The 23,623-nt window shown below is 35.6% G+C and overlaps 1 protein-coding gene across 1 annotated transcript in view; it reads right to left on the bottom strand.

Moving 5' to 3' along the window:
- Window positions 1-965: 965 nt before the first annotated feature.
- Window positions 966-23,623, bottom strand: part of GLRA3 (glycine receptor alpha 3) — a 63,861-nt gene continuing 41,203 nt past the window's right edge. Inside the window, exons 5-8 of the mRNA XM_005145528.2 lie at window positions 20,323-20,460; window positions 12,272-12,486; window positions 10,059-10,211; window positions 966-1,235 (exon numbers count right to left, since the gene is read on the bottom strand). Of these exons, the coding sequence (XP_005145585.1) occupies window positions 966-1,235; window positions 10,059-10,211; window positions 12,272-12,486; window positions 20,323-20,460 (776 nt within the window). The remainder of the gene's footprint in view (window positions 1,236-10,058; window positions 10,212-12,271; window positions 12,487-20,322; window positions 20,461-23,623) is intronic.

The following is a 23,623-nucleotide window of genomic DNA, read 5'->3' as shown; positions in this document are numbered from 1 at the left end:
TATCAATATGCTTCAAAGAATGAGACAGAAAACTTGATATATTCCTAAATTAAAATTCCTGTATTTATGTAACATGTAGGAGATAAATGTGCATTAACACAGCTATAGTTTTCCTCCAAATATTGCAGTTAAGTGGTTAACTAATTGCTTTTAGTTTTGGTACAAGATGTCTTTGTGTTGAATCAGAATGAAGCATTGCAAATTTTCAATGTATTTTGCCTATCTCACAAGCTTATGAGTTTTATCAATTGAGAAAAAATCCTTCAAAAATATAAAAAGGGTTAAAAAACATTATAGGTTTCAATTATCAAAGTGTAGACAAGTAAAAGGAAAAAGAAGTCCTTTGCAGGAATAAATACTTCATAAATTTAGATATATTTATCATGTAATATGCTGGTTATTAGGCTGTAGATATCTTGTCCTATCTGGGATGATTTTAACATGCACCTTCCAGGGCAACAGTAATATAAAATTAATTGAATAAACTACAGAACTTAAATCTGTCAAATATACTCATTGCAAAACCACAGGAACTGTCCTTAAGATAATGTCCCTAAAACTGTAATCTCAAATCAGTAATTTTTCTTTCTCTTCTAAAGTAAATTAAAGGTTTCAAATGCTAATCTATTCTGTAATACTGTTGGATTTACCTAGGGTATTCTGAATCCATTTTAAAAATTAAAAATATACCAGAATTAAGAAAAAAATAAGGAACATCAAAGAGTACTGTACAATGATACCACTATGTAACAGTATGTATAAACACTTAGCAGTAAAGCTTCGGTAGAGAGTGATTTATAACCAAAAAGAGTTGATACTTAGTTTGACACAGAAAGTTTGCAATAGCAGATGTATCTTCTCTGGATGTTACTCTTTCATTCAACACTTCTGGTGTGCATTTCTAACAGAAAGCATCCTGTTGAACATAGCAGACAGAGCTGTATGTATTGCAAACCTTAATCTTGTTATTGGTGAATGTCCTCATGCCTGATGATTTTGTAAATTACCCAATAAAAAATATTGAAAATCAGGAAGGCTAATGGGAAGCAAGCTCTGGATATCGTGTCTATCTTCTTGGCCCGGTCAATGAATACCTTTCTCATGTCATCAGGGCTTTTTGGTGCAGCTTGAGCAGGATTATTTGGCCCCTTTTGTGTCACTCCATCTTTTGCTTGAAGACCTGGGCCCATTCCATATGCTGTAAAACTAAACTGACTTTCCCTTACATCATCCTCCTGTTAGGAAAAAAAAAAAGGAAAGAAAGAGAAAAATCAAATAATGTTTTTCTACTTACAGAAATCTTACCAGCAGCTAAGTATTGCACCATTACCTCAGTAATTTCTTCAATCCACAGTTTATCTATCTTAACTGGTTGAAATTTCAGCCCTGTCAATGTCTGTCAAAAATATGGCAGCAGCCTTAGTAAGTGCAGAATTTTCCTATTTGTTTATAGATTCTCTAATCTACTTAAAGAAAAGAGAGAATTTAGTAAGCTATTGGTAGTCAGGTACACAAGGTTTTTTTTCCCCATTTACAGTAAATATCTGCAGTCTTCAAGTGGGCAAACTTCACTCTGTTCTTTTAGATAACAGCCATTAAATCTCTATGTTGCTTAATAAAATGGAATCTTGGCCTCTAGAGATTTTCATTATAGAAGCACTATTGATGTTGATGTCAAATATATTAATGAGAATTCTATTTGGTCACTGTATATTTACTTAATCTTTTCTGCATGCCTCATTTTGGGTCTTCCTGTGAATGTGTCAGATAAAGAGAATAGTATATAAAATGTGTTAGTTTAAAATAAAATTAATGAAAACTAAGGCTAGATGTTTTCTTCTGATTTGCTCTTCTGACAGTTCAGGGGAGAACCAGCAAAGACATTATATGCTTCAGGGAGCTGTAAGGAAAAGCAGGTTTTAATCATGTGGCACAGAAACAAAACTAGGAGATCTGAAGAAATTTTCAGATACATATTTTCATAGCATGCATTTCAAGAATGTGGCTTCTGTGCAGAGACACATCTTGAACTTCTCTTTAAATGGCTATCGGTATTCTCAAGTGATAATGGAGGTACAAATGCAGGCAAATAAATGATACATAGGCTATGAAGCCTGGACCAAAGTTTGTTCTGAATGTATTCCAGTGCATTCTTTCACTATGTATGCTACTCAAGGATATTAATGTGATTTTGATGGTTTTCACAGTTTTTTTAAATGCTGATTTAAAATCCAGAATTTCCTATATTTCTTGTCTAATTTAGCCTAGCTGCTTTAGGATTCTAGACTTTTATGAAGTATGACAAAGTATTATGTGTATGTGATTTCTTAATTATTCCTGAAAATAATTTCTGTATTAGAAAATAATTAAACAGCAATTTTGTTTTTGTAGAGAATTTTTGATATCTTTGGAGGTCTTCCTAGCTTAAATGAAAATAAAAGGATAAAACAATATTATTTACCAAAGCAAGTCAAATAATTAGTGTTTCAGTTCAGTAATTCAAAAGCATTTCTTAATTTAAAACTCTTACTTTATGCAAACACAATTTCTCAGTGAACACAGTTTAAATCCAAACTCCTAAATTTTTCATTTTGAAAATGCCTGTGAGATTTGGAAAATCTGAAAATGTTTTTGAATAGAGAATTAATCCTAAATGTATTTAGATTTTTGCTTAAGTAGTACTTGCTAGAAGAACCATTGTTAATTACTTTGTTAAAAAAAAATCAAATGAAATTTATCATCAATATTAGTTGAATAAGTTATCTACAAAAGAATGCAGAAAAATTACTACACTTGAAGTGAACTAGTTGGCAATCAGCATGAGCTGTAATTATTACCTAACTGCAATACTTTTTCATACATGTAAGTCAAATAAACTAATAGGCTAACATAGTTTACTGAAATTTCTATACTTAAAATCTATATTAGAATTCTCCTATAGAAACAAAAAAGAAAAATTAACATGAAAGAAAAGGAAGGAAAATAACTGACTTCAATATGGAAATGAATAACAGAAATACAAAATGATAGGGTAATTAATTGATGACGTGATAAACCAAAGATCATTAGTAAAAGGTCATTAGTAAAAGTGTTTCTGTCCTGTCAGAAAAGAATGGGAAATAACATCTTTATAATAGTTGTATTCCAGAAAAGTTTTGAAGTTGTATTCTAGTTAACAGGAGTTACAAATACATGGCGTATGAGAATTTGCACTAAACTTGCTATTTAAACACCTTCATACATAAAATTCAGAATTTAAATATTTCCATGCGTCTCCAGAAAACAATCTCACAGACTCAAAAGGATAATGAACTTTCTGGGTAGCAGCTTTCAGATAGGTATGTTTTCAGATGAGGTACTATATGCTAAGATTTTGCTGTCTCTATGTTTTCTTGAATTGAGTGATTTCTTAAAATGGTTATAAAGGTCAGATCTCTGCTTATTTTCTTGCTTGCATGCATCCTGAGTTTAGTTTGTGAGCAGGCTGCTTGGAAATGCTCTCTGTTGTCAAGGAAGTGATAGGAAGGTCCTTCTAGGAATCTTGCATTTCTGCCCAGTGTCTGTTGGATGGTGTCTCCCTTCAGGGCAGGCAGGATGGCTGGAGCCTGCCAAGTCAGACCAAAGGGCTAAGATTAATGGTTATGCAGGAAATGACACCTTTGAAGCATTGTAATATGCCAGGTAGCACCATATTTTTTTTCTGTGGTTATGCAAGTTTTTCATCAGGTTCATAATGCAGAAAAAAGAATTAATTTGGCCCCAGGTTCATATCTAAGGGTGCTTGCAGGAAAAATGCAGTTACTTTTATTATTGATGTTAACTTTTGAATTAATAAAATATTGAAAGCTGTCAGTTTCTGTGGCCCTGTGACCATGCTGTTTTTTATCCATATATTTAATAATACATTTCTCTTGAGGAGTAATATGGATAAGGGCTAAGGTTATCTCCATAGCCTTTTGACTGTAGGCTGGTAACAGCTTGAAGAATTATTTGAAGCTTTGGTTTTGGTTATCTGAACATTAAAATTTTTACTGTTAATTTTTGAGAAGAAAAATATTATTGAATTGGCTTGCACTACAAACAGTTTGGTTTTAAATACTGATCTGGTAGGAAATGATTATTCTTTGAACTGATGTCACTGTTCCTTTGAAGCTGCAGGAAGTATTATTTTAATACTATGTTGAAATCCAGACTTAAAGAGATCAAGATGGATTTCAAAATTAACAAAACAAGCACCTTTATTAACATTTCACGTCATCACATACAGGTAGCAATGAAGGTATATGAAGTTCACATGGGAAGACATTATTTCAGACAAAAGGATAGGGCCTCTGTTAATGATTGGATATCACATTATGACAAATGGGACATCTTCTTTGTAGTTTACCCTTAAATTTGTACTGTAGATTTGAGGCAAAGTTCCGTCTATAGGTCGTGTACATCTCAAGCCATTGCTAAGCTGCAATGATTCACTGATTTCATTTCCATCAAGAACTCCCTCAAAATACTTTCATCAAAACGGATGGGTTGACCAAAAAGAAAAGAAAAGAGGTATGATTACCATTAAAGACAGATAATCTAGTTTGCATGTCTATTTTCCTCACTAAAGATACAATGATCTTTAGATTTGTGAAAATAGAATTAAAAGATCGACTATTCCTGAAAACTAAATATACTAAAAATTAATCTAAAATCAAAGTGTTATTTAGTATATGTATACAGTTAATGTTTTTCCCCGTACAATGTAAATGCTCATAAGAAAAAGTACTGATTATAGGTGTTTTTCAGTATCCCTGTATAATTTCTAACTTTGATATTTTTTCCTTTTTGTCTTTCAATACTGAAAGGAGTGTGACTGTAAATGAATAATTAATATTCGTTCATTCTGAAGGAATGTTTCCATTATATTAGTAATATAATATTTGTGAAATAGTTGTGCTCATTGGCCAGATTTCTTTCTCTGATGGAGACAAAACACTATGGCTCATATACTCACTACCAAATGAAATCTCAAATTTGGAACCAAAAATTCCCCTGTTCTCAGGATTCATTATGCAGTTTGTGTAACCACAAAGAAATTAGGCCTTTTTTAAAAAAATATCCTATATCTATTCTGATGCCTATTGGAAACCAGAAATGAGTACACTGCGTGTTATGGTTTTATTTATAACTGTATTTATAACACAATCCCAGAGCTTCAAAATTTTTGTTTATTCTGTGCAAATTGAATTTGGCCTCTGAAAAGAAGTTTGTCTTTCAGTTATTTGGAGTCATTGAGCGAAGTCGATACTTACAACTATAGAAATGGTAGCCAGAGGGTGCAGTTATAACTAAAAATCACCTTGAGGTGCTGTTACTGTTGTAAAAGGGAGGCTGCAAATGTACTAGATGGTGTAAAAAAGAGGGTGTGACTGTAGGGGGAAAAAGCATAAGGAAAATGGCAAGGATAAATGAGTTTTGGGTTCCAAAATGTCTTGATACAGCTCTGTACATAATTACATTTTGTGTAACTGTATAATTTCCCATAATTCAGCAACTTTTTTGTTTTCTGCACTTGTTTACTGCAAAGGGTTTATCTGAGTTCGAGCACGTGCTTTTTAAAAGAGATTTCAGTTGTCCTTTGTTTTTAATCAATGTTGAAAAGTAATAGCCCATAGGTGTGATAAAATTTACAGAAGACTCCAACCTGGGAAAAACTGCAAATTTGCCTGAGGATACATCTGGAGTTTAGTTCAGTGATTTGGACAGAGAAATACAGGAGTTGTAGGTACAAATACAAGGTACTACATTTAGCCAGGAATAATAAACTTCACAAATGTAAGATGGGAAGTGAATGGCTCTGCAGTAGTTCTGGAAAAAGACCTGTGATTTATGGAAGGTCTTGGTATGGGTCAGTACCTACTTTTGTTAAAAGTGCAAATGGCAAACTGGCTTGAATAAACAAATGTATAACTTACACCATGTGATCCTTCACCTGCTCTAAATTGTTACTGGCTAGGCTTCATGTTGCGAACAGAGTTTTGAGGAATTACATGAACTTATTTAGGAGCAGGTGAATTTCCAGGGAAGGAGAATAAGAGAAAAAAAAAAAAAAAAAACAAAACCCAAAACCCAAAAAACTAGGAATATTGCAAGAAAAGAAAATGAAATGTACAGATGACTACATAAAGGAATGCAACATTCTGTTCTGTGTTCCTTCTAAACAAGACATCAAAAAAAAAATCTAAACAATTGAAATAGATTTCAGGAGAGCTTGTGGACTTTTTATGAGTGTGATGAATTAGGTACAACTGATCCTGACTTGGGTCAAGAAAATGGATTCATTGACCTCTGAGGGGCATTCCAGCACTGAAATTCAATCATCTGGCCATTGCTAGGGTTACGTGGTAAAAGTAAATATTTCTTGCAGCAAGCACATCTTTTTAATTACAAAGAAAATAAACTTTGGAAATTCTTCAGCTGCCCTATTACAATTTGAAATTTTGCATATATGTTCTCTTCTGTCAGCATGTACCTGAAATGAGCCATTTCCTTCCAAGCCCATCTATTTCTGGATTTTTGCAACACAGTCAAACCACTAAGAATTTTTCTCTACCCTTGCAGATAAAATGCTTATGCCAAAAATTTCTGTATTCATTGGCTGGAATTCGCCTGGTAGAGAAACCTAATCCCAGTAAAACGTCCCCACATGGTAAACACATAAGATGAAAAAATCTAATAAGTTATCCTAACTCTTCTACTTTTGTAATCTATTTGGACATAAATACTGAATAGAATAGCAGTTTTCACTTTGGAAAAAAAAAAAAAAAGGTTTTAATGTTCAAGAAAGCCCCTGAAGTTGATTTTAAACACAGCCTTTTAACCTATTTTCATGTCTTTTGACTTTGTGGTCAAATGACCATTTCTTTGTATATGGTAGTTTTAAAAGTCAATACAATCTATTTCCTGAGCGTTTAACCTAGTCCAAAGGGATAACAAACACATATAAAACTTAATAATTATATGCTATACTAACTGACTTTAAAAAAGACAAATGAAGAAGTAAGCAAAGGTTAATTTGAATTAGGAGGGTATGCATTTCATGTTAGAAATTGTGGTGAATAAATAGTAACATTTGTGGTAGGGAAGCCTACTTATTAACTGCTTTTTTTAATCTGGAAAATATAATTTGCTATTTGTATACCAGAGGCTTTGGATGAGAACCAATTTTTGAAGAGAGAATATCTCTATGCTGTAACATTTCAACTTGTAGTTTGCTTGTTGGGCAAGGAATGGTTTAATAAAACATTGAGAAAAAAAAAAAAACCAGCTAAGCTGTCTGTAGATCTTGAGAAGATGCATTCTCAAAAGGACTCTGGGAGCTCTAGCTTTACACAGGATGGAGTCACTGAAGAAAAATTAATTTAGTCTTTTCAGAAAAAAACATCTACTTCTCAAAATCATAACCTTGCATGGGAGCAAAGTATTTCTTGGTAAATTTAGGCTGAGAAACCTGTCTCATGGTGAAACATCCTAATACAGGAAAGAAGGGAAAACAGTGTCCCCCTGAATATGTTTAATACCCTCACCTAGGTATGCTATGAAGAAAAGCATTTAAATGCATGCCTTCATCCTTCAGAATCAAATGGTAGTACTTGATAGTTTACTATAGAATCATAGAATAGTTTGGGTTGGAAAGGACCTTAAGATCATCTAGTTCCAACCCCCCTGCCACGGTCAGGGACACCTCACACTAAACCGTGTCACCCAAGGCCTTGTCCAAACTGGCCTTGAACACTGCCAGGGATGGAGCATTCACAACCTCCCTGAACAACCCATTCCAGTACCTCACCACCCTAACAAGAACAATTTTCTTCCTTATATCTAGTCTAAACTTCCCCTGTTTAAGCTTGAACCCGTTACCCTTTGTCCTGTCACTACAGTCCCTAATGAATAGTCCCTCTCCAGCATCCCTGTAGTCCCCCTTCTGATACTGGGAGGCTGCTATGAGGTCTCCATGCAGCCTTCTCTTCTCCAGGCTGAACAGCCCCAACTTTCTCAGCCTGTCTTCATAATGAAGGTGCTCCAATGCCCTGATCATACTCATGGCCCTTCTCTGGACTTGTTGCTACAGTTCCATGTCCTTTTTATGTTGAGGACACCAGAACTGTACATAATACTCCACAATATTCCACTTGTATAGACACTTCACAGTATTCCACTTGTATAGACTCTTCAGTCTCTAACCCTCAAATTTCATGAGAATCTAACAGGCAACCTACCTGAAGGTAGAAGACTGTCTAATGAAGTGTAAAATTAAAATAAGGTCTTTTAAGTAATACATTGATGTCAAGCACTGATCCAGTGAAACACTTAAGTCAATGATACTAGTCATGTGCATACGTTTTTGTTAAGTCTTCTTCTCTTAGAAGTACTTCATATATTGTGGATCCTTATACATATCTAAGATGAAATTTGATTAATTGTGATTGTTGAACAAATATCTTTGATGAGCTTGAAGTTTTGCTAAGATGGGGCTTGAAAAAGGTTTGGTTTGGTTCTGAGGAAGGTAGGTAATATTACCTGCCAATTTCTAACCCTGCAGTTATAATAATTGACTTGTGTTCAAGAAAGATATTGCTGAAGTTGAATATGATGAATTTATGTGACATCCAGAAGATGCTATAATGCATGGTGAAAAAAATGAATGGACTAGAGGTATAGTCACGTAATATATCACTAACCACTGCTGTTTGATACGTGACACATCTCTTGAGGCTCACCTGTCCCCCACCCAGTAATCTCTCTCTGCCTGTCCCACTTACCCATTCCAAACCATTAAACAGCTTTCAGAGAGCTGCCACAATTGAAAAACAAATAAACTGTCTCAGAAAGTGGGTTTTTTTTCTGCTAGTATCAATGAAAAAAAAAACCACCTTTTTTTTTCAAAGGAGCAGATGTTGAAAGCAAGTACAGGTGGTCTTAATCATCCTCTATGCTATAGTACATGAGTTTTGGCAGCTGAGGTATAGGACCCAACACACTGGATCAGGCAAATGTATAAGAATATCATATTCATTTGACTGTCCAACCTGTCTTTAACATGGAGTCTTGCTATTGGAGACTGCTTAGGTAGGCTTTCCAGCATTACAGATTTTTCCATATATTCTAAGTAAAAGGGAAACAACCTGTGAAATATCCTCTCCTTGTGATGTAAGCAATACATTGAGGTAAGTCTTCAGGAACAAAAGATAACTAAGTCTGAGCTACAGTCAGACTTTAGATAGTCACTGAAAGCCAGTAGAAAGGCTCTGCATGACATCAATGGTGCATATTCTTTTAATGAGTAGGTTGGAGAAAAACTTACTCTTCGAAAAATCTGAAGTAGGAGTTACATATTGTTGTAAGAAATTTTGCTTATTGCTTGATTTGACTGTAACTTTAGAATTAAAACCTGTAGCCTTAGCTGTTTGACTTTGCACTTGGTAGTGGCGTTTTTTGCTGATAGTCTAGATATTTTCAGCTATAAAATAAATATTAATAACCATTGCCATATTAAAGTTTCTTACTAGTTGTACGAACAATTTACACTAAATTAATGTTAGAAGAAAAAAACACTTCTCAGCCTTTTAAAGTAAAATGTTTGTTCTTTCATCGATAATATTAATTATTTTTATATTAAAAATATTTACATAAAACATTGCTGCTAAGGCTTTGAACTGAATACTAGAGAGAATTTGGGAAACATTATTTGTTAGATCTCAATGTAATAAAAACTGCTGCAAGACCAGTAACATTCATCCACCAAAGAATCTAACTCTTCTAACAGAGTGAAATTCGTGCTTGTGCACATGGCTCCCACATGGTCCATGCCTCATTTAAATCCTTCTTAATCCCTCTTTGAGACTTCAGGTTGGATTTATGCAGGGCATAGTCCTTGTAGTGACACTCTACCTATAGTTAATGCTGCTATTTTATTTATATTGCCACTTTGAGCCTTGACTGTGTTTACCAAATTAACCCTGTATCCTGGCATAAATCAATCTCTGACTCTCTTTCAAAGTTGTGAATGTTGTTACTTTTACCTTGTTCTTCTTTCTCTTGCGGCGGAATCGCAGAAGTTCTTTATGTTGTCTTGACACAAAGTTTACAGCTGCATACTCCAAAAGTGCAGAAAATACAAAGAGCAGACACACAGCCATCCAGATGTCAATCGCTTTGACATATGATACCTAGAGAGAGAAAGAGAAGAAGACTGTGTTAAAACCACAGATGTGAAGTTTAGCATTTCATATCAGGAAGGAGGAAGTTCATTAATAGCTCCACATCCCAAAACTACTTTTATAAAACAAAACTTACCATGAAAGCTAGATGAAAAGAGGGACAACAATTCAAGCTATAAATGTTAAATATTTCTTTAAAAACAGTAGTCTTTGGCAAAATATGATTACTGTTTCTTATTAACAGTTCCTTATAAAGTACTGTGTACACTGTATCACAAACCAAATAATCCAGAAGAACCTCATGCTCTTCCTCCATTTGTCCCACTGAGATCTGTGAATGATACTAAGGAATCAAAGAATACCTTATAGTGGGACCAGGGGGAATTCCTATATTAGAATAGATCTGATTTAAAGTGGCTGGGATAGAAATTAGGTAGAAGACAGGAGATAAATGGATAACTCTGGTATGTTCATTCTCTGTTTATATAGACACAGTAAATCAAAGTTATAGGTTCAAATTAGTCCTGTAATTTTGACAAAGTGGAACTACTGGAAGTCAATTACAGAGTAGATGAACTCATTGCAATCCTTTACTGCCAAGTTCTGCTGCAGGACATAATCTGAGCTAGCAAAGTAGGACCTCTCTGTATGTGTATATTTACAAGAGCTTTGTCATATAAACCAACATAACTAGCTTCAGGCTTAAAAAATGTGACAAAAAACATCTGTAACTCTATTTGGTAACCTCCTGCAGTCTTATTTTTCTGAGGTTTTATATAATCTTATTTTCTTATCTGTTGATGCTAGATTCCCATGCATTTAGATCTATGTATTTGAGGCATGAGACACACCCCTGTTAGAGATATCTATTTTACTTGGGAAAAAAATTAATTATACAGCATAAAAATACCATGTCAAAACTAAAGACAAAAGTGGACTTTGTGTAATTTTATTGTGTATATTTTATTTCTGTTAAGTGCAGTTGAACATGAAGATGGTCAAGGAATAAATGAAAATCTCTAAAGCAATGACAAGTCAGAAAACTTAAATAATTAATCATACAAATATAATTTAAGCTGTTTACAGTGTATAGTGAGCCATTCTTCATATAGCTGTCTGGAACTACGTAGCTTCACATTTTTCTGTATTTTAATGTAAATTGTAACTAGTGAGTTAACTAGTTAATTAGTTAATTACAACTAGTGAGTTAATTCATAATGTAGGCAGGTTTTGAGAAAAAAATATTGAGAGAAGGTTAGAATCTACAAACTTTAGAAATTCAGTGATATCTGTTAGCATGTCATCAAATACTGGTTTAAACCAAGTCCCCCAACTCCTGGAGAGTTAGGAAGGAGAATCCAAAGAATGTAGCCCCCACGGATTGAGATAAGAACGGTTTAATTGCTAAGGCATAACACAAAACCCCTACTGCCATTTACTACTACAAATAATAATGATACAGCAAGCAGCAAGTGAAAAGAATACAACACCCCACCAGCCACCGACCCATAACTCACTCCACCCTGCCCGGCCGAGCACCATGTGCTCCCTCCTCCATTTTTCTCCAGAGCTCCACCCCTCCAGCTTTCTCTTTCCCAGTATACCTCCTGGGCATCACGTTCCATGGCATGGAATACCCCATTGACTAGCCTGGGTCAGGTGCCCTGTCTCTCCCCCCCCCAGACTCCCCTCCTCCACCTGGCTGGAAAAAACCTTGAACAAAAACACCCTCAAAACATGCTCAAACCATGACAACTGGGATCTGGAAAATTATGAACTAACCAAGTGCTAAACAGCATTTATATAGTACTGAATAACATTGATTTCATTACTTACTGAAGTCTGTGGAATTTAGTAGATAGCTGGCTAAATAGTTGAGATGGGAAGAATGAAATATATTTGATTGGTGACTCAAAACCCACCTAAATATTTCAAGGTTATCTCCTTTAGAAGATGCTTGAATACTGATAATTCAAACACACATTATAAGGTTGATTGAAGGTGCTTATTTGTCACACAGCATTATGACTTTGTACTAATGTTGTGCAAACAAAGGAAATTCTACCTACCTTTGGAAGAGATGCTCGTGAACCTGAGCTCTGTGTTGTCATGGTCAGTACAGTTGTTATGCCTAAAGCCACTCTGGCTGGAGCTGCATCCATATTGATCCAAAATGACACCCAGGAGAGAATGACAATCAAGAGACTTGGTATGTACATCTGGATGAGATAGTAACCCATCTGCCTCTCAAGGTGAAATCGGACTTCAATACACGTAAACTTTCCTTGTTATAGCAAAGAAGAAATATTCGATAGAATTAGAATGGTCTTTACTGTCAACATCTAGTGCACACATTAAAGAATTTACACTGTCAAATATATTTGTTCTCCAATGAAAGATGGGTGCTTTGATTTCTCTTCAGTGAATTTTAATATGCATGATCTCTATTATAACAGGAGTATTTACTGAAAAGCAACTGGACAGAAAACCTGAAAACTTCAGAATTCACCAACCTCTGGAACTCTTCTCTCCTTATAAAAACCAAAGCACAACTCATTATAACAAAGGAAACTTCCTCTGTGTGATCATACTTATTTTTCTATTGTTTGGAAATACTGCTGTATGCAAAGAAAAGGGTTCCTTTCCTATTGTATAACATCTCGTTTATCTTCTGGTTCAATTTGAAGCTTTTTTTTTTAATTTCAATGAATTTGAGAAAAATATAGTGAGATCAGTTTGGGCATTAGGGTTCTGCTAAGTCTCGCTTTTTATCCCCATTCAAACTGTTCCAGTTCAAAAGTACAATGTCTGAGATTTAAATAGAAATTGAGGATTTGAGATTAACTAACTTTAGGAAGCTAATTAAATGGCCTATTTTTTCCCAGATACTGAACATCAAGCAACTTAAACCAGAACAAAAATATTATTGTTTGCTCATAGAAATGCCATAAACCTATTTTTTTTCTCCTATCCAGATTGCTTTTTTTTTTTCTTTTTTTTTTAACCCTGTGGACTGTAGATTATTTCACAGATCTTGACCTGGTCTCATCAGATTTTCTAATTCTGCTCAATGCTCATATTAGTCACATATGAATGGTGCTGACGGCAATGCTGTTACTGTAAATAGAGTATACAAGAATACGCAGTTTCTTACAGCAGTAAATATGCATAGCTCAGATTTCTTCCTTGTTTGAATGAAAGAATTTCCTAATTTAACATAGAAAGCTATATAGTTGTTTTTTCTTAATTGTTATATAGTTTTTTGGTTATAGAATGTATCTATTTTGATGGATACTTTCCTAATCCATTTTTACATGCCAAAATGCCATTTTATAGAAAATGGTTCCACATTAATATTGCTTTAATATTTATCATATTAACAAAATTCATGTAATGGACTTATTTATGAGCTTAAGCTATACTAATTTCATATATTGTATATTATGCTGTGGCAAGTGTTAGGCACACAGAAATGAGTTTCAGATAAAGTCAAACTGAAATGTTTTTATTTTAGGCTTGGAAATATCTTCTGAACTTAATTCTTTTCATAATAGTTCTCTTCACAGTTCTTTCTATGATGTCATAGTAATTATCATTGTATAAAATTTTTACTCCGTTGAGACACTAAAAAATTATTTAGAAGGACAGTAGTTATGATGTTTAATTTTCAAATTACATATCCCAGGAGTTTTATGTCTGCTGGCTAAGTTATTAGTTCTATTCCTAATTGCTGTTTTTTTCTGAATCCTATCTACACTACTGAAATCTGTGTCCCAAATCCTGTCTCAACCATCTGCTGCCCCAGCTTCAAAACTGATTTCTGCTTCAATCAAGGGATGAAGTCCTGGTTTAATGAACAAAACAGGAAACAGCCGGGATTTTCCCTTATATTTCTCTTCCAGGATCTTCACAAGGGTAACTACAAGATACATTCTTTTACTTAGCAGTTCAGTACAGCCCATGTAACCAGAAGTTCTGCACTAGGCCTTTGTCAAAATCATATTCTTACTTCAAACTGATCCTTATCCTGAAGATTTTTTTTTTGTGACAGCAGACTTGGACAGCACTGGTCTCTCTCTCTCAAACATCACAGGGAATCATGGGGGTAAGGAGTGACAGAAATGCATCAACCAGCTCTCTTGCAGAGCTGTTTTATTTGGCATCACAATAATTACAGTTCAGCATGGAGAATTTCCTTCTTATAGGGTCCTATATTCTTCTTTGAAAATAAATTAGGTAGGAAAACTAAGGAACATCAGAAAGTGTAATATGTGCATGACTAGAGTGTGAGTAAACATTGGCTATCACCTGTACACTGTTTTGTTTTGTTTTGTTTTTCTCCAGAGAAAGGTGGGATAAGAGATCTAAGTCTCTTTCCTGAGTACTCAAGTGGGCTTGAACTGTTACAGAGCACTCAACACCATGTCCTAAAGAAGGAGCGATAAATAATGTACTAGGTCTGATGTGGGTTTTTTTTTATGTGGTTGCAAGTTTGCCATGTTTGTCTAAACTAAGGAGAGAGAACAGCTGTGGAGAACAGAACCCTGAGAAAATGGAAGAGATTTTGAATGAGAGAAGTACAAATGGAATATATTGTAATCATAGAAATAGAGATGGGATAATGAAGAGGCCAGAACTCAGTCTGAGTGATGTGTTAGAGGAACTATACTGAAATATTTCTTTGCATGGATTTGTATTTTTCTAGACATTATTGACCAAGGTTAAAAATAACCCCCAAAACAAACGAAAAGCCCCAAGCCCCGATAGACAAAAACTGAAAATAAAGTGAAGTGTATGTTAAAGTGGAAAAATACTTTTACATAACTGCATAGAATGTGTGACTTTAGATTCCTGCCTTTGTCTCAGGCCCAGTGAGTTTATGGACATGCCATCCATATGTGTTCATCATCTGCTTTATTCCAGAATAGCACTGAAAAATTAATACGTGGCAACTTCCCTGGGAGACTGCTGTCTCCTGAGGTAGACTCCTCCATGTTACTCCACCGTTGACTATTGGAGAAAGGCAACAGTTGGAAGTCAGTCTTGGCGCTGCAGTTGTAACAGTTACTGGTCAAAGTGTGGAAGGGGTGATGTTTATTTTTGCCCTTCCTGACTGAGATCAGAGGCACTTGCATAAACTTGGCTAATGAAGCAGAATGGAAAAAAAAAATAGATTGCACTAGCAGCTGTGAACTTCAGCTAGGAGGGCAGTCAGCAGAGGCTGTGCCGTTGTTTTCCAGCTGTGGGTCTCCTTTCTCATCCTGTATTTTATTTCAAATCCAAAGCCAGGTTGGCTGTGGTTTAATCTTTTTGACTGGATGCTTGACAAGATCAGAAGAGACATATCCATGAAGTCATCTCAGCTGGGGAAAGAAATATCCAAGCAGCTAAAAGCATTGTTCTAATAATTCATTTGCAGTACACAGAAGGTAAACTCTAATTCATTCTGATAGTCACTGTAAACGTCATGGGGAGTACCCAGGAGGAACACGCAAAACCTTTGTGGTATTGTGTTTTTGCTGAGGCTGAGTAACATATTAAAGCCTGCTGCTATTTCAGACTAAGGGTCAATTCTAGATGTGCACACAATCCACAAAATGGACAAATTTTTCTAATACAAAAGAAAGAACAGCTATTAAGAGCTTCCTAAAAGATAAACATTTTTTTTTCCTGAAACAGAGGTTCTTTGTGTTTGGAAGTCCACCCTAACCAGGGAGTCAAGTTTGCTAAAGGCACCAAAAGTACTGTCTTGCTGAATGCTGTACCTATGTATATGAAGTGAATGCACTGGTATATATGCATGCTATGGTGCATTTTTCTCTGTTACACATGTTCTTTAGTAACAAGATCAGATCTGCTGGGCTGGCATGATTTCCATACAATGTCCACACTGAAACTGATATTCCAGTCAGTCTATATGATTTTTCTTTTCCCAATAAAGTACAAGTGGCTTTTCTTTGGAATCAGTATTTAAGTCACACATTCTTTTTTTGGTTGTTGCTGCTATGGCCAACTGTGAGTAACCTGAGAAGAGCAATTTTCCACCTTAGCACACCTTCATGCTGTACAGCCTCTTTTGACAATGGCAGGTGCTGTTTAACTAGTGAGCTATGCAGGTAGGAGTGTGCTTGTTTGCAAGCAAAAGCAAGCATAAATAGTATCTTTCAGGCCATAAGGAGTCTTTTTCAGTTTCCTCTACCTCAAACTGCTCCAAAGGCAGTAATTGATAGAACTGAAATATATTTGTCCCCTTTCAGCAACCTTTAAGATATTCCATGTGAGAAGCTTTCATTACTGTACCCTCACAATATCATGGTCATGTTTACAATTCCCAGGAAGGCTGAGGAGCTATTCCTGAAGCTACATAGGAAGTTTTTGTAATGGAGAATCTCCTTAGGAAACTGAGCCAAAGAAATAGCATGCCTGAGAAGTAAAGATAAAAGTAATAATATTTATTAAATCATTATGAAACTGAAAATTAATAACAGCAAAATATAAAAAGATCAAGTATTAAAAAATAAAAAAGGAACTAAGCACGAAGAGATTCAACTGTTAATCTGTGGAGAATGGAGAGATATCTGCTGAAGGATCTGCTTCTTGATACTACTTTAGTTACTAGTGGGTCATAGTCTGGCCTTCATGTAAGAAAAGCCGTTGGTAATGCTAATAGCCAATATACTAATCTAAGCATTCAAGCTCAGTCTGAGCTTGAACACTGTGTTAGAGTGTTTATTTCTAGGTGCAGTCCTGAACTACTGCAGTGTTTATCCTTTCTAGACTTGTAGAAGTCAGAGTTTGTCATTTTGTGTGGAAAAGATGTACTGCAAAAGGCAGCTGATGCACTTTTCTCTATAGAGCAAAACTAGACAGTCCTCTCTTCTAAAAGCAAAAGTTGAAAGACACATCTTCAAAGACAAAACAATAGGTAGACTCAATAGGTAGACCCAAGAAACAGATTTTGCATGGATTGATGCAGCATGGGGGCTGCACTTTATGATACTGTTTTCTAATATTTAATACCTTGGATTCCCAGGTTCTCCCTAAATAGTTGCCATTGTAATGCTTTGAGTATTCTTGTTTCATCTCTGTACCTTTGTATGAAGAAAAAAAGGACCATGATTTACTCAAAACAGGTCAGGAAGGAAGTGATTTTACATAGTTTGTTCTATGGCAGGTGGTAAGCTTCACATTGGTGTAAGACTGGTAATGACTGCGGTAGAAAGAGTTGAAAATACATGTAGAAAGGATAAACTAATTTTTGTTTCAACTTGATGAATTTGCACTTGCTCAGAACGAAGGACTGAACTGTCATTCAGAGGGATCGCCGTAGACTGGAGGACCCACCACAGCATCATGACAATTGGTAAAGATAAATGCACAGTTCTGCAATGAAAGTGAGGTTACTTCATGCACTGGTACAGGCTGGGGATAGATGGGTGTTGTGGTTTAGACCCAGAAACACGGCTCATGGACTCACTCCCCCCCTCACTCTCCCAGCTCCTGGAGAGTTAGGAAGGAGAATCCAAAGAATGTAGCCCCCACGGGTTGAGATAAGAACGGTTTAATAACTAAGGCAAAACACAAATCACTCCTGCTACTACTACTACAATTAATAATGATAAAGCCAATAACAAGTGAAGAGAATACAACACCTCACCAGCAACCAACCCATAACTCACACCACCCTGCCTGGCCGAGCACCGACCAATACCTCCTCCATCCCCCCAGAGCTCCAGCCCTTCCAGGTCTCTACCAGTTACATCCTGGGTATGACGTGCTATGGTATGGAATACCTCTTTGGCTAGCCTGGGTCAGGTGTCCTGTCTCTCCTTCCTCCCAGCCTCCCTCCTTCCCCTGCAGAGCATGAGCGCAGAAAAGTCCTTGGACAAACCAAACATTTGAGCAGTAACTCCAAAACATACTTGCTATCAGCAACCATTCTCAGCCCGAAAGTCAAAACACAGCACTGCACCAGCTACCAAGAAGGAGAAAAATGACTGCTACTGCTCAAACCAGGACAACGGGGTAGGCAGCGGTTCTACAGGAAAGGTCTGGGAGCCTGATAGGTAATGACTTGAACAGAAATCTTGCAATGTGAAAGACTAGTCACATGCTCCACTGTGTGAGCAGTGTTACAGAGGGGAGAAGTAGAAACTAAGGAGAATCTAGCAGCAAAATTGCTATTTAGCAAGTACATCTAGACGTAATGTCTCTGCTTCAAGGACAGCTGATAATTTCTTATGCAATGAATATTTAAGGTAGAATGTTTCAATTCTTATCAGGGCAGGGGTGATAGCTGAGGTCTATTCTGCAGAAAAAATTGCCCTTTTGGAGTCAGGCAGTGTTTTTTTCTGTGTCTACTGATTGTCTTTTCCTCAGGCTGTCACAGACTCTGTTAGTTTTTCAAAGTGATTGCAATTAAAATTGAGTTTCGTATGAGAGGCCAGGGGAGCAATGCGTGTCACATAGGAAGTGAATGAAGATGTGGTAGAGCAAGACCATCCTTGTAATGTGAATGGTTTGCATATTGTGATTTTTCTGCTTGTTATGGTTCTACATCGCTTCCCAAATTTGTCATTGCAGATATACCAGTGGATGCAACACCATGAAAATGTTAAGAAATGTTGTTGCGTCACTTCAGAACACAAGACTTGATGAACCATTATGCTGTACTGTTCTGAAACTGTTATGTCCCTATATTTAGAAGCAGTTTATTTTCCAAGCTGTGGTTACAGTGATCCATTTTCAGTTGGGCATGAAACACTGATGAAACATGCACTGATGAGTTTCCACGCAGTGTCCTGAAGCTTCACATTAGTTTGCTTCACAGGGAGGTTTTTGTTTTTTTGTTTTGTTTTTTTTTTCTGTTTTATGGGATTTCTTGGAAGAGCTTTCATCCTGTGCTGTAAGTAAACTGAAACTGAATAGTGTTCTTTGGTCCCTCATTGCATACTAAGCGGCAGTTGTTTAGCATTCTTTTAAGAATTTATTTTATCTACTCTGTTGTAGGTCAGACAAATAAGCTTTATTTCTGGTTTTGATTTTTCTTTTTTTTTGTTTCTTGTGGAGTGTCCTAAAGGGGTATCTGTCTACATCACCTCTTTGCAGGAGCCTTAAGAAAGTACATTACTGGTCACATATCTGACTGATATAATGAAGAAAAAGAAACTCTTAGTTGTTGTCTTTGAATATAATATTTAGTCTACAATAGGTAGTTAATAATTATGGTTGTAAATAGTAATGAAAGGCACTCCCACCATCCTAGAAAGCAAATTCTTCTAGATTTGTACCTCTTAACTTTGGTTCTGTAACTCAGAGCAAGCCACTCTGCTGGTTCCTCTGGTGAGGACACACCCTTCCTCCCGCCTGCAGCTGGTGCCACTCAGTCCTACATTTTATTCCCCCTACTTGTAGGCATGTCCCACATCTGTGCAATTGTCTTGTTGCCTGCTAAGGTCTTTTAAAATCTCTATCCTGAAGCATGTGGTGGGTGCCTGCATCTAGGTTTCCCAGTTTTCTGTCCTTGTAAACGGCTTGGCTTTTCTGCAGAAATTATATGGCCCAATTGTTTTTTAAGTAGAGGCACAAACCTCAGCCATCTTTTCAGGGCTGTGGGCTGCACTCATACTTTAGAACACCTGGTGGCCACAGAAATGCAGTTTGGCCGAAGCAATGCAGAAATATAACAATGACCATGCTGTCGTCTAGAGCTATGACAATAAACCCTTTCTCCCATCTAAATGTGACAGCAGCCATGTCTCTTTTTCCTCACAGAGCCAGGCCATGCTTAGTGCACAGCATACGACTTTTTAATTTCAGCAGTTCAGTGTAGATGTGTTCATGGCATCTACTGTAAAAATAAAACTCCTGGCGGAATTGCTTCTGAGTTATGTGAACTACGTAGTTTCTTAAATTTACTAAAATAGAAGTTTGATCAGCCTTCAGGTAGTTTTGTTTCATCATATCAGTTATTTAAGACTGCATTATCCTGCACAATGCACCTGGACATTTTAATCTTATTGCGAGTTCAGTAAGAATAATTAAATAAATAAAACAAGTTTCCAAAATAACATAAATGTTAAGTGTCTTTCCAGTTTTAATCACTAACATGCTTTCCTACCTGTATTGTAATGCTTGGTGCAGTAACATAAATCCTTTTCTTCTTTCAACAGAAACTGTGGCAGAGTGAGACCTTCTGCTACTTGAACCGCTCCCTTTTCTTGCCATTCAAAAATGAGATCATTCATTGTGTATCCAACTAAAAAGAAAAGCAAAATAAACAAAATTGCAAACCAACGGTAGGTCAGCTTCAAACTTTGAAAAGTAGGGACATACCAAATAGTGTTAACTTGAGTAAATGTCACAAAATGGAGATAATACAGAGGTCTGCTTGTATCTCTTAATCACCAAGTGTTTTGAACTAGAGAAAAAAGCCAGGCTTCTGCATTCTTTGTGAAAACTTTATAGTCAGTCTATTAATGGAATTAACAAAAGCATCAAAATGAGCTAAACATTCAATTCTCTTGGGTGCTTGGGGTCATCTTACCCTACCCTGCCTGTGAAGAATCCAATAGGCCCTTCACACTCAAGTGTCTTTCTCCTTTTATTCAAGATAACACAGGGGATTGTGAAAGCTATGCTCATGGATGTATGTAAATTTGAATTGTAAGGTGCAAACTCTTCACAGAGGACAATAAAAAAAATTCTGCAGGAGTGAGGTATTCCTTGAATTGAAAAAAATACTTTTCTCTGAAACAGGTTCAAAACAAGGGAAAAATCTCATATTAGCTGACTGTGATGTATTATGACATTTAAAGGCATTCAGTTTTAATATCCAAATTCCTTGATTTATCTATACCTCATGCATGTTTGTATAAAATTAAATAAAACAGCAAAAGCCATAACAGAAGTACTAATCAAGGGCCAGACTTTGTAAATGGCAAGTACTTTCCCCTGCTATTTCCTCCTCTCAGCTGAATATTCACGTGGGATATCACTGGGGGAAATATCTCTACTTCCTTTGCATATGTCATATATTAGTTTTCCTGTACATCCCTGGCATTTCATTTTATTACTTTTCTGAATATATTTTATCTTGTTATAATGAATGAAAAAAAATATTCCTGTTCTTGTTCAGTTTCGATAAAGACTTTCTCAGAATCTAATAGATTTGGACAAAGTGAGTTTTTAAGATTGAAATCTAAAACTAGATAGCTTCTATTGTTGTAATAGTTTGAACAAGGGCACACTTGAGACACATATAATAGCTTGAACCAGAAGGAAAAGAGAGGGTTTTTTATGTCTAAATTATATCTTTCATTCATCTGTTTTGCTTATTTGCAATATTTCCTTTCTGCTTTAGTCTGCTTGTCATGAGCTGCTGAGGATAACCTACTGATAACTGCAAATATTTTTTAACTGTTCAGTATCAAATTACTGTTCAATGTATATTTTTTCAGAACTTTCTAAGAGTAACTGTCAGCAGCAAATACTGAAATCTTGAGTTCCAGTGAAGGACATAACTTCTTTGATGTGTGGGCATAAATCTTTCCCCTGTTATATTCAGTGACTTTGTTTCTCTTTGAATACGTAAATATGAATAAATGCTATTCAGGCATAATGCCCTTATATGCTGACCTCAAATCTGAGACTTACTTCATCTTTTATGATCAATGTTGAATGCACCTATAAGCTTTGTTGTTTATATAAATTTTAAACTGTTTTCAAGATCTCTCCTTCCTTCTAGATTCTTTCTTTTGGGGAGTACCTATATACACAGCTTTACAGCAGACACTCTGGCTGACTGGCGGTTTACTTTCATATTCTGTTGGGGCTGGATGAATTTGCTAAAAAGGAGATTATATCCTTTAAAATAAGTAATTAAGAAAATACTCAAGTCATTACAGCCATATATTAACTGTGCAAGGAAACACTTATTTTTCTGTCTTATTTTATGCGTGACTTTCCATATACACAGTATTAAAATTAAATATTAAATGCCACAAACTATAAAAATATCAAAAGTATAGGTCCTATCAAACTTTGTATGAATTCAGACAAAAAGCAGTTGTGTGTAAAGCAGATTATCATCTGAAGCATGTAGATTATGGCCAGAAGTCGTATCCCCTGAGTGAAACTTATTGAATTGACAAGAAACAACTGCTGTGTCAAAATGTATTTCAGTAAATCAGATTCATTCATCTCTAATTCATGCTTTTAATTTTTATTATCTATCTACTCTGCCCACTAATTATTCTCTAGTGTGATCTGGTAAAAATAATAGCAATGTGTGCAAAAAGCTGTTGTAGTAAGTAATTTTTATCATGTTTACATTTTAAATGCCCAAATATAGCTTTAGCATTCAATACTGTAACTTCTCTTTTGTAAGTCAAGACCATAGCTGTAAAGTAAGTGTCTTAAAATATAGAGAAGCTTATTGGAGAAGTGAGTTTCTGTTATACCAAAGAAATGTTAAATAGTATAATGTATTTAATATTTCCATTACATATGTTAAGAAACTTAAACCTATATCAAATTTATGGACCTTTATTAAATATGAAATACATGGCCCATTCAAATGTGCCCATGGAATTAGGGAAATCTAAAATCCTGTAATAGTCCTGTAATTGGGGAAGTGAGAAAACATTAATCATTTAAGTATATTGAACTATTTGCTAGCACAAATGTGTCTGTAAATTTTCTTTTGTGAGCACTGATAACAAGGACAGATATTTTTGTTTTTCCAACTGAAACAATTTTGTTACTTGGTACAGTTCCAAATTAACTGAAAATCTCTTTCTTTCTCTTTTTTCCAACTACCACATCATTGTTCTTAGCATGGAGAAAATGAAGAAAGACTACAGTGAAGAGTATCCACTCACCAACAGAAATAATGCAGAATAGGAGAATTTGCAAGAACACACTGCAGCTCATATCCTAGGCTTATCCCAGTATATTTTATGCACTGAAAGGGCTGAACCCTACATTGCTCTGTTTTAGAAGTTATTCATGAGGAACACCAATACTAATTGAACTCACTGAGCTTCCTAAATATCTCAAAACCAGGAAAATATTTTTGTTTTTTAAATAATTCTATGAAGAACTGCTGAATAGCACACTCAGAATGCTCATGGTTTTATGTGCACTATGCATAAGGGGAAAAAGGCATTTCTATAGAAATGGCCTTTTGAAGTAGTTGGTGGTTATCATACTATAGCATATATGCTACTACATTTATATACACAACAAGCCTATAGATCAATCCTAATTTTGACAGTTTTGCTGGTTAATGTAATTAGTGTCCTTTATTGAAGTGTCTGGGCTCCCAAGAAGACATTGTGGCAGATTCTGAAATAACCTTAAAGTTAAGTCTTAGCAACAAAGTAGTGTCTTATGTTACTGATATGGATAAAGGCACCAAA

The sequence above is a fragment of the Melopsittacus undulatus genome, chromosome 7, assembly GCF_012275295.1.
Source record: "Melopsittacus undulatus isolate bMelUnd1 chromosome 7, bMelUnd1.mat.Z, whole genome shotgun sequence".
NCBI classification, from domain to species: domain Eukaryota; kingdom Metazoa; phylum Chordata; class Aves; order Psittaciformes; family Psittaculidae; genus Melopsittacus; species Melopsittacus undulatus.
Note: the sequence above shows the minus strand (reverse complement) of the source record. Positions and strands in the feature narration are given on the sequence as shown.